Source organism: Crotalus tigris, unplaced genomic scaffold (genome assembly GCF_016545835.1).
Source record: "Crotalus tigris isolate CLP2741 ecotype Arizona unplaced genomic scaffold, ASM1654583v1 scf7180000023723.778456, whole genome shotgun sequence".
Taxonomy (NCBI): domain Eukaryota; kingdom Metazoa; phylum Chordata; class Lepidosauria; order Squamata; family Viperidae; genus Crotalus; species Crotalus tigris.
Genome location: NW_024100141.1, coordinates 24,689 through 36,906, shown reverse-complemented (window position 1 = coordinate 36,906; position 12,218 = coordinate 24,689). Strand labels below are relative to the sequence as shown.

Here is a 12,218-nt window from a genome sequence, read left to right as displayed (position 1 = left end):
CGTCCGGGGAAAGAAGAAGAGGAGGGGGGATTGCACGCCCCCTCCCCGCTTGGAAAGGGGGGGTCTCCCTTTTTGCAGCGTCCGGGGAAAGAAGAAGAGGAGGGGGGATTGCACGCCCCCTCCCCGCTTGGAAAGGGGGGCTCTCCCTTTTTGCAGCGTCCGGGGAAAGAAGAGGAGGGGGGATTGCACGCCCCCTCCCCGCTTGGAAAGGGGGGGGTCTCCCTTTTTGCAGCGTCCGGGGAAAGAGGGAGGGCGTGAGGAATAGCAGAGGAGGGGATTGCACGCCCCCTCCCCGCTTGGAAAAGGGGGGGGGTCTCTCTCTTTTCGGCCGCGTCCGGCTAGGAAAGAGGAGGAGGAGAGGGGGGAAAGCCCCCCCCCGCCCTCCCGTGGGGAAGAGGCAAGCCAGGCAGGCGCGCGCGCTTCCTCCCTCCCTCCCTGCCGGCTCGGCGGGCGCGCGCGCGGAGGCGGGGCGCGGGGATTCCGGCGGGGCGAGGCGCGGGCGCGCGCGGGGCGCGGGCTCTGGCTCTGGCTCTGGCTCGGTGGCTGCCGGCCGGGCGTGCGGAGCGATGGCCGCGGGCGGCCCCTGCAGCGCGGAGGAGCGGACCTACCGCCGCTTCCTCGAGGCTTTCCTGAGCGACTTCCGCGGGCCCTTCGAGGCGGCCGAGAGCCCGGCGCCCGCCTCGCCCGCCGCCTCCGCCTCCTCCTCCTCGCCGGGCGGCGAAGGCGCGGCGGCCGGGAGCGAAGGCGGGGATGAGCAGCCGCCGCCGCCTGGCGGGGACGAAGAAGCCGCCGCGGGCGAGGAGGTAGCGGCGGCCGAGGAGGAGGAAGAGAAGGAGGAGGGAGATGATGAAGAAGAAGGTGAAGGGGAGCTCAAGGATGCAGCCGCCGCCGCCGGACCGGGGGAGGAAGAGGAAGAGGAGGAAGGCGCCGGACGGGACGGAGCCAGCCCGCCCGGGGACGCCGAGCCCGAGGAGGCTCCTCCGGCCTCGCCCGCGCCGCCGCCTCGCCCGGCCAGCCCGTGCCCGCCGCCGCAGCCGCCGCCGCTGCCCCCGCTGCCCTCGCTGCCCCGGCCGCTCTCCGAGCACATCACGGAGGAGGAGGTGGAGGGCGAGTGCCTGGACCTCTGCCTGCAGCAGCTCTACAAGTAGTGAGTGCCGGGGACGATGGGGATGGGGGTGGTTTTGGGGGTGGTGGGGAAGACCCGGGATTCCAACTCCCATGCGCCGCTGCTGGCGGGTTGGGGAAGGGCTGCTGGGGAGGACGCGCGCGATGTCTCTGGGAAGGGGGGGGGAGGCTGGACTCCAGCTCCCATGGTCCAGAGAGAGGACTGTAGGCGGATGACTTCGGAGAGGTTGTTTGGGAGGACTACACCATCCATACGCACGCCCCCTATCTGGGATCTCCAGCTCCCTTTACATCGTGGGAAAGGATGGGAGACTACATCATCCATATTCCCCCGTTTGGGATATCTAGTCCTGCGTTGGGGACAGGGTGGGGGACTACATCATCCATACTCCCCTGTTTGGGATTTCTAGTCCTGCATTGGGGAGAGGGTGGGAGACTACATCATCCATACTCCCCTGTTTGGGATTTCTAGTCCTGCATTGGGGAGAGGGTGGGGGACTACATCATCCATACTCCTCTGGGATCTCTAGTCCTGCATTGGAGAGAGGGTGGGAGACTACATCATCCATACTCCCCTGTTTGGGATTTCTAGTCCTGCATTGGGGAGAGGGTGGGGGACTACATCATCCATACTCCTCTGTCTGGGATCTCTAGTCCTGCATTGGGGAGAGGGTGGGGGACTACATCATCCATACTCCTCTGGGATCTCTAGTCCTGCATTGGAGAGAGGGTGGGAGACTACATCATCCATACTCCCCCGTTTAGGATTTCTAATCCTGCATTGGGGAGAGGGTGGGAGACTACATCATCCATACTCCCCCGTTTGGGATTTCTAATCCTGCATTGGGTGGAGGGTGGGAGACTACATCATCCATACTCCCCTGTTTGGGACCTCTAGCTCTTTTTACATATGGAGGAAAGGGTGGGAGACTACATCATCCATACTCCCCCGTTTGGGATTTCTAATCCTGCATTGGGGAGAGGTGGGGGACTACATCATCCATGTTCCCCCATTTGGGATTTCTAATCCTGCATTGGGGAGAGGGTGGGAGACTACATCATCCATACTCCCACGTTTGGGATTTCTAATCCTGCATTGGGGAGAGGTGGGGGACTACATCATCCATGTTCCCCCATTTGGGACCTCTAGCCCTCCCTGTATCAGGGGACGGTGAGGACTACACACTTCACTGCTTAGGAGACCCAGCCCACCGTTGGTGGAGAGGATTCCCAGCAGGGTACATAGACTACACTCCCCATACACCCCCTGTCTCACTCAGGAGATTAAGCTCTGTCTGGAGAGGCTGCTGGGCAGAGTGTTGGACTCCAACTCCCATTCTCCCCTACCCTCTCTAGAGGGGTACGTGCGGGGGGGGGAGGCTTGCAAAAGCCAGATTGCTTTTCCACAAAGATGGGAAATACTTTCAAATAAAAGCTGAATTCTTGTACAGATCTTCAGCGCAATCGCATGTTGTAGTTTGATCGCCTTGTTCCGTCTCCCTTGGAGATCAAAAGGGTTCAAAACCCCCAACTTCTCCATCTTGCCCCCCCCCCCCGGCAATAGGAGGGGCCCTTCCCGAATTTCTGACCGGGAAACCTACCCTGCAGGGCTGGTATTAAAAATCAGTTATTTTCTTCCCGGAGTCAATATAGGCTGACCATTAGGCTAATCAGCACTAAAGACCAGTTAGCTACCAGCCTTTCCCTAAGCAGGCACCCTGCAAAAGATGGGAACACGCTATGGTCTGTGGATGATGGGAATCGGAGTTGCCCAGCTACAGTTGCAGATCTGTTTTTTTGGGGGGGGATTTTTTGAGAAAAAAATAAGGTGCTTTTCTGCCTGTAATACCCTTTACTTGCTGTCAGATCAGCTTTGGTTCTACCTCCAAAATGGAGGGGGGGAAGTACCCCCCCTTTTCTATGGCCCCACCTCACCCTCACCTTGACCCCATGGACATTTAGTCCTTGGGGCCCAATCCTCTTCCCCTGAATATGAATTGCTAATCAAGCGGAAACTGTACAGGCACAGTGTGCTTTTTATATACATACATACATACATACATACATACATATATATTTCTCAAATTTGGATTGCTAGCAAAGAATTAAGGGAGCATTCTATCTAACTATCTATCTATCTATCTATCTATCTATCTATCTATCTATCTATCTATCTATCTATCTATTCCATGAAAATATGCAAATGCAGAATTATCTAGTATAAAGCTAAAAGGACAGCTTGTACAGGCACAGTGTGCTTATATGTATGCGTGGGTATGTGTGTGTGTGTTGTACATAAAAATATGCACATGCAGAATTATCTAGCAATAAGGCTAAAAGGACAGCTTTAGCCCCATCAGAAATCAAGAGTACTCCCGAGCATTTGCAAAGTGTAATCTGCCTCCTCCTAAAATCCTCTTTGATTATGCAAGGAGAAATTCTTTGACTGTGCAGAAAATCCTTCCGCACGTTTTAAAATTTTCAGCTCGTGGCTCGTCACAGACGGGTTTTCCACATCTGCATTTTCACCTGCATATATAAATCTAGTTTGGAGCTGATTTGCAACGTCCCCTTTATTGCTGTTTTATTTCTGATTTTCTTTGATCTGTTTTTACTGTGAGGCATCTCTCACACACACATACATACACACAGAGAGAGAGAGAGGGAGAGAGAGAAGCAAATTAATTGGTATTGCCTGCGGAAAGGAGGCATCCCGGCTAGTTTCCTCCTGTTACTGTTACTTTTTTTGGAATTGAGCCTTGATGTTAATAGGAAAGGATGGCTGGATGTTAGCGACTCTAATCTGGTTACCAAAGCACATTGCATTTTATGTTCGTTTGTTTGTTTTAAAAAGAGTAGATTCCAGAAGCTCTGGAGTTCCCACTTATCGGCTAAAAATAAAAATGAAAGGTTCTTGTCTATAGTTTTATCTCCGTAGATAATCCTGTGATGAAAGGAATCCGGGTTGCAATTTGATATTTCTATAAGATTTTTTTTTTTCTCCCTACATCCCTTGTTGGAAATTTGTAGCAAAGGGTGACCCCGGAAGGTGAAAAGATGGTTGCAAAATAAATACATAGATTAAATCCTCTGTTTATAGGGAAGGGAGATTAGATTTCAAGAAAACGTTGGGGAGCGTGGGGGAGGGACTGGGGGGAAAGCAGGAAATTTGCTCTGAGTTTAAATAGGTTAATGGCTGGCAAATACGCACAAAACAAATTTAAAAAGAGGGAAAAAAATAAAAATCAAAAAGGGACATTTTTTAAAAAAAATAGCATAAAAATCAGAGATCGACACAGAGAACTGCATAAGATTTGTATATTGCACAGATTTGCTTTGTCCGAATGGTGTCGTTTGCAAACCGGGATTGATGCCTTTATTTTATTCCTTGATTAAACCGATTTATGTTGGCTGTCCAACTTAAGTGACTTAAAAATGACTTAGCATGGGTGTAAAAGAGCCCGGCTGGCTGGCGTTATTTCATCCCAGGAAAACAGGGCTAATAAAAAATCTTTCCCCTGGCCCAGAAGCGCTGCCTCTGGGATCAGAGCTCAGCTTTTCAACCTGCCCTGGGAATAATCCAAATTTCCTAATTTCAGTTTTGCGTCGCTGAAAAAAACGATGGAATTGGAGGAAAGAAGCTGGCCTTATGTCAAAAAATTCCCGATCTAGGTGGAAAAATTCTGCTGGGATGAATTAAGCCAGGGGGAGAGGGGGAGAGGTGGGGGTCTTAACTGAGTTAATATGACAGTGAGTGATTTGAGAGGGGCAGGTGGGCACCCCCCATTTGGGGACTGAACAGGAGCCCCTGGTGCTTACGGATGGGCAAATGCTCCGATCCAGCCTTTTAACTAGCACTGAAATCAGAATTCAAACCACATTAACAGGCCGGTTGTCGAAATGCATTTGCAAGATCGGATATGCGGCTGAACTAGAATTCCCATCTCCCTTGCATTGAGGAGGGGGGAACAGCTGAGTATAACCGAGGGTAACCAGGTGCCTAAAATTGGCCATGATGGACGGGCAATTTTGAGCACCCACAGGAGAGAAATCGGGGTTTTCCTTGGGGGCAACGCTTGCAGACCCAACCCCAAATTGATCACAGATGCTTTGGTTCTCTGTTTCTGCCCTGGCTGGCTGGCTGGCTGGCTGTGCAGCATGGTTGAGGGTATTTTCCCCCCCTCCCTGATGGAAACCTCTTTAAGGCTGATCGGAGACGGGAAGAGAGGAAGGACTGTTCCGAAAATAGGCTCTCGGCGTGCTGTCAAAGACCTGGTCGCTGAAGTGAGCACTGTCATAAAAGATGCTAGAGGCTATTCCAGGAATAAAAGAGGATTTTCAGTTTGGGGCCTGTCCGTTTCTGCGGTGATTTCTGCTTTTGTTCAGGCAGAAGGTTTTTAGAAATGATATTTTTGCCTTCTCGTATTGGCGCTTTGGGGTCTGAGCGAAACGGTTTCTAGATCAGCTTTTCTGTCGCGCACCGTCCTTCTCAGTGTGGCAGCAGTTTAATTATATGACATCCTTGTAACCAAAAGGATTATTTTTAGTTAAATGGACGTTTCTTTAATTACAGTGAGCATCTTCCTTGTTTTAAGTGGAATTAATTAAGGATATATACATAGAGACCTTTTGGGGAAAGGAAGAATTTGGGAAAATGAGAAAAGATTGCAGAGAGAGACAGACACACACACACACGCACACCTGAATTTATCCCTTTAAAAAGGAGACAAAAGGAGTGTAAAATTCAGCAGATGAGTAGTTTTGTAATTAAGTTAGACAACCTGTGACCTGTTGGGTCCTCTTTTCACAGATACAGGTAGTCCTCAGCTTACGACCACAATGGAGCCCCAAATTTCCATTGCGGTTGTTAAATGAATTTTGCCCCATTGTGTGACCTTCCTTGACACACTTGTGAAGTGAATCACTGCAGTTGTTAAGCTAGTCACTCGGTTGTTAAGTGAATCTAGCTTCCCCCGTTGACGTTGCTTGTCATATGGTCGCAAAAGGGGATTACGTGACTCCGGGACATTGCAACCGTCATAAAGACGAGTCAGTTGCCACGTTTTTTAATGTTGATCCATGTGACCACGGAGATGCTGTAACGGTGCTGTTGTATGACATTTTTGTATTCTGTCCTAAAATGCTTTATGGTCATTTTTATATTGTAAAATTGGTTGGATCTGGTGATATGCTTCATGTGAGCCTTTCTGTAGCTTTATACAGTCGTCTTCGACTTAGAAAATTCATTTAGTGACCGTTCCAAGTTACAACAGCACTGAAAAAAGTGTTTTTCACACTTATGACTAGGGGTAGGCAACCTTGGCTCTTTTATGACTCGTGAACTTCAATTCCCAGAATTCCTGGGCCAGCATGGTTCAGCTTGGAAACCTCTCCCTTTCCCCTCAGCATGGCTGGCTCAGGAATTCTGGGAGTTGAAGTCCACGAGTTCATAAAAGAGCCAAGGTTGCCTATCTCTGGCCTAGCCTAGGCCACTTTATGACTCATGGACTTCAACTCCCAGAATTCCTGAGCCAGCATGGTTCAGCTTGGAAACCTCTCCCTTTCCCCTCAGCATGGCTGGCTCAGGAATTCTGGGAGTTGAAGTCCATGAGTCATAAAAGAGCCAAAGTTGCCTACTACTGATCTAGGCCAGGGGGAGGGAACCTTGGCTCTTTTATGACTCGTGGACTTCAACTCCCAGAATTCCTGAGCCAGCATGGCTCAGCATGGAAACCTCTCCATTTCTCCTCAGCATGGCTCAGGAATTCTGGGAGTTGAAGTCCACCAGTCATAAAACAGCCAAGGTTGCCTACCCCTGCTCTATGACTGTTATAGCATCCCCACGGTCACGTGATCAAAATTCAGATGGTTGGCCACTGGCAGGTATACATATGTTTGTTTCAGTGTCCCAAGTTCATGTGTTCACCTTTTGCAATCTTTGGACAAGCAAAGTCAGTGGAAAAACCTGATTCCCTTAACAGCCGTGTTACTAACTTAACAGCTGCGGTGATTCACTAAGCCATGATTTGACTAATTATGGTTTAGTGTGATGCACGAAACCAATCAGAATATTTAATCCACGCGTCTCGTTTCCTTTCATGCTTAATGCAAGGAAGATTGGTCGAGCACTGCCCTTGTTGGATAGAAAGGAAGCTTACTTAAACCCCAAAGACACGGATAAATGATGGCTTAGCTTATTCAGCCAGATTAACATCTATACATACTCCAAATTTCTTTATGTCTTGCTAACCCAGAGTACAGAAACAGGGCTGGCAAGACTTGCAAGACCCCCAAATTCATTCTATCCATCTATCGATCCATCCACCCATCCATCCATCCATCCATCCATCCATCTATCTATCTTTCTAAGACTTGACATGATAGCATTGTTCTAATATTTGGAGGACTGCAATAAAGGAGTCCGGCTATTCTCCAAAGCACCTGAAGACAGGAAAAGAAGCAACGGATGGAAACTCATCAAGGAGAGAAGCAACCTGGAACTAAGGAGAAATTTCCTGACAGTGAGAACAATGAACCAGTGGAACAACCTGCCTCTAGAAGTGGTGAATGCTCCAACACTGAAAGTTTTTATGAAGAGACTGGACAGCCATTTGTCTGAAATGGTATAGGGCAGTGATGGCGAACCTTTTAGAGACTTGAGTGCCCCAAAACTGGCCCCGCCCTCGCTCCACACCCCTGCCCTGCCCCTGCTCTGCCCCCCATCTCCCGCCCCGCCTGCCCACAGGACCACTCATCGCCTCCAGGGCCCGCCGCAGATCACCCAGGGAGCCCAGCAGCGCTATGGCGGCCACACCCTCTGCCCACACCCTGCAGCATCAACTGCATGATGGGGCGTGAGGGCAGAGTGTTGTCTACGCTGCCTGGCTGCCATGTCCTTGGCTGCACTGCTGCATGTGGGCCACACTCGGGGGTGACCCTCCTCCAGGGGGGCTGCTGGAGAGGAGGGGGTCGCAGGGGGAGGCAAGGCTGGGGCAACGGCACGTGTGCCCACAGAGAGGGCTCCGAGTGCCGCCTCTGGCACCCGTGCCATAGGTTCGCCACCAGTGGTATAGGGTTTCCTGCCTGAGCAGGGGGTTGGACTAGAAGACCTCCAAGGTCCCCACCAACTCTGTTATTTTATTATTCGCTTGTCTGTCACCTTTAACTGACTAACACACAGGGCAAGAATTTTTTAAGGAAGGAACCTTGAACGGACTAACTTACATAATGCATCACACATAAATTTGGAATTGAAATTTGGCAAATTTTATAAAACCTTTTATGATATATAAAAAAGGATCATGAAGCATTTTATGTCAGAATACAGAAATGTCTTAAACATTTCCGGTGTTCAGTTCCTGACGTTTGTTTGACTGTGCTGTGCAGTTCAACATGGGCTAAACAGCACTGGAAAAAGTCACATACAATCATTTTCCACACTTAATGAGCGTTGCAGCATCGTCTGATCAAAATTCAGACGCTTGGCAACTGCTTCATGTTTATGACGGTCACAATCCTCACCCTAATGTAAACCCGGTCAATTTAAGCCACATTTTTTTTTTTAGCGGCTGAGCGATTCACTTAACAAACGCAGCGATTGGCCTAATGACTGTGGAGAAAAGGCTGTAAAATTGGCTGCGACTCACTTAATGACAGCCTTGTTTATCAGTGGAAATTCTGTTCCCCATTATGGTCGTAAGTCAAGGACCAGCTGTATAACGCTAGTCCTCATTGTAAATTGACTCAACTGAATGCCAGCCGTATAAAACATGCTGAGGCGATCTTTCTCTTTTCTGTTAATTGTCCTCCCTTCGACTTTTTCCTGGAAGCTTCCCCTTGAAATTGAGAGCTGTGCTGAGGAAAATTTGCAGTGGAATGTCTGATTCGCAGCGATAAAATAAATCTCTGCAGACAACTGCCTCCTGGCACAAAGGATAATTGAAGAGTGATGTGAAAAATTGCCTTTAAAGATGGAGATTTGGGCTATTGATGCATAGAATTTCCCCTCAGCGGCTTTAAATGCAGTTATCCACCAGGCACTTATTATGTGTCTTAACATATTGGGAATTTCACCGCGATAAATGCAAGCTTCTCTTTTTTTCCTTTGAAAAAAAGATGAAATTACTCCCAACCCAGTGAAGAGTTCCGTTGATGGATCAGTAATGGATTAAATACAGCACCAGTTTGGTCTAGTGCAGAGGTAGGCAACCTTGGCTCTTTTATGACTCGTGGACTTCAACTCCCAGAATTCCTGAGCCGAGCTGGCTCAGCATGGAAACCTCTCCATTTCTCCTCAGCATGGCTGGCTCAGGAATTCTGGGAGTTGAAAGTCCATGAGTCATAAAAGGGCCAAGGCTGCCTATCTCTGGCTTAGGCCTAGGCCTAGGCCACTTTATGACTCATGGACTTCAACTCCCAGAATTCCTGAGCCAGCATGGTTCAGCTTGGAAACCTCTACCTTTCCCCTCAGCATGGCTGGCTCAGGAATTCTGGGAGTTGAAGTCCATGAGTCATAAAAGAGCCAAGGTTGCCTACTACTGATCTAGGCCAGGGGAAGGGAACCTTGGCTCTTTTATGACTCATGGACTTCAACTCCCAGAATTCCTGAGCCAGCCTGGCTCAGCATGGAAACCTCTCCATTTTTCCTCAGCATGGCGGGCTCAGGAATTCTGGGAGTTGAAGTCCACGAGTCATAAAAGAGCCAAGGTTGCCTACCCCTGGTCTAGTGGGAAAGGTGTCGGTTTAGAAACTGGGAGAATTTGAGTTCTGGTCCTGCCTTAGGCACAAAAACCAGCTGCATGATTTTGAGCCAATCACCGGGAGATGGTGAATTCTAGTCCTACCTTAGGCATGAAAGCTGGCTGGGTGACCTTGGGCCAATCACTAGGAGACGCTGAGTTCTAATCCTGTCTTAAGCACGAAAGCCAGCTGGGTGACCTTGGGCCAATCACTAGGTGACTGTGAGTTCTAGTCCCACTTTAGGCATGAAACCTGACTGTGGTTTGGGCCAACGTGGCTGACTTTAGGCCAATCCCCATGAGACTGTGAGTTCTAATCCTGTCTTAAGCATGAAAGCTAGCTGGGTGACCTTGGGCCAATCACTAGGAGACTGTGAGTTCTAGTCCCGCCTTAGGCACGGGAGCTAGCTGGGTGATTTTTGGCCAATCACTAGGAGCCATGGAGTTCTAGTCCTTGGAATTTGAATCTCGTCCAAACAAAAGGTTCTGTTTTTAGATTTTCTCCAACCTTGACTGATGAGGTCAGCCTTATATTGCAAGACTCTTCCTTTACAAATTCATTGGAAGCAAACTTTTCCCGGGGTTAAGATCTGGAATGCTTAGCTTGGCCTACCTTTATTTATTCATTTGTATCCGGCCTTTATTATTTTTACAAATAACACAAGGCAGCGAACAGATCTAGCATACCTTCTTCCTCCTGTGTTCACCACCACAAGAATCCTGTGAGGCGGGTTGGGCTGAGAGAGAAGGAGTCACCCATTCAGACTTCATGGCTAAGGTGGGACTGGAACTCACCATCTTCTGGTAAACGGCCCAAAGTCATCCAGCCCATTTTCATTCCAAAGTGCAGAACTAGAACTCACAGCCTCCTGGTGATTGGCCCAAAGTCACCCATTCGGTTTTCATGGCTAATGTGGGGACTAAAGTTCACCATCTCCTGGTGATTGGCCCAAAGTCATCCAGCTGGCTTTCATGTCTGAGGCGGGATTAGAATTCAGCGTGTCCCGGTGAGTGGCCCAAAGTCACCCAGCCCACTTTCAGATTTAAAGCGGGACTAGAATTCACCGTTTCCTGGTGATTGGCCCAAAGTCATCCAGCCCAGTTTCAGATTTAAAGTGGGACTAGAATTCACCATCGCCTGGTGATTGGCCCAAAGTCACCCAGCCCAGTTTCAGATTTAAAGTGGGACTAAAATTCACCATCTCCTGGTGATTGGCCCAGAGTCACCCAGCTGGCCTTCATACCTGAGGCAGTACTAGAACTCACCATCTCCTGGTGATTAGGCCAAAATTACCCCTTTGGCTTTCACGCCTAAGGCGGGACTAGAACTCACAGTCTCCCGCTTTTTAGCCTCGTGCCTTAACCACTAGGCCAAACCGTTTCCCTTCTCCCATCCCCCTCAGGAAGAGCGATTCATGTGTACCTTTGCCGAGCAAGAGCGCGGATGCCTGTAGGAAAACCGACGTGTTAATTTTTCCGGGCCAGCTCTTTATTTTTTTCCTTTTTTTTTTTTTTTGGCCTGCTTATAATCCGCGTCCATTAATGCTGTCAATTGGGGGGGGAGTTTTTCTATGACTCGAGCGGTCCCTTGGTAACCGATTGAACCAAATTGAATGATTTGCTGGAAGGGCCTCCTTAACAGATGGATAAATGAGAATAGAGATGAGGAGGAAAGGGGGGGGGGAAAAGAAGCAGAAATCCAGCGGGTTACTGGAGCATATGATTGCGGACGCTTTATTAAAAAGACGAAAAAGGCCTGGGTGAAAGAAAACAGCCCCAAGAACTTGGAGGAGAGCAACAGATTTTTGGCACGGAGGCCCCAGCAGTGTCCCCAAATGTTTCGCTGGCCTTGGAAGCCAACGTAAAACCTTTCAGCACTGTAAACAGGAACAGGGCTTGTTCAGAAATAAGCTATTGTCTGCGAGGTGATCAATTGGGCTTTCTTTCTTTTCATTTTTTTTCTCTCCTCCCTCAAAAGACTCTTGTTGTAAAAGAAGGACGCAAAAGAAAGAGGGAAGATGGGCTGTCCCCGAAAGGAGGACTTCTAAGGACAACGGGCTTTGGGTCCGGCTCAGAAACTAAACAGAAATTACTATGGAGATACTCAGTCATCCAGGTCATGGCTGCCCCAAAGCTGCTTTTTCAAGAGTCAACTGGACGTCCTTGTTTTTCTTTGAAGATGTTTCGCTTCTCATCCAAGAAGCTTCTTCGGCTCTAACCGGATAGTGGGGAATGGAAGGATTTATACTCCTTGCAGACAGCTGGTCATTTGCCTTCTTTTGGAGAGTCGTTGAGGCCACTTGGAGGTTTGTCTGCACCACTTAAGTGACCTTGACACAGAAAAACCTCCAAGTG

General features: G+C 49.3%; 1 protein-coding gene across 1 annotated transcript; it reads left to right on the top strand.

The window, feature by feature from the left end:
* The first annotated feature begins 488 nt into the window (after window positions 1–488).
* Window positions 489–1,150, top strand: LOC120297972 (protein phosphatase 1E-like). Its single transcript, XM_039321247.1, has one exon. The coding sequence runs from the start codon at window positions 567–569 to the stop codon at window positions 1,146–1,148; it is 582 nt and encodes a 193-aa protein (XP_039177181.1). The 5' UTR covers window positions 489–566; the 3' UTR covers window positions 1,149–1,150.
* The last annotated feature ends 11,068 nt before the right edge of the window (window positions 1,151–12,218 follow it).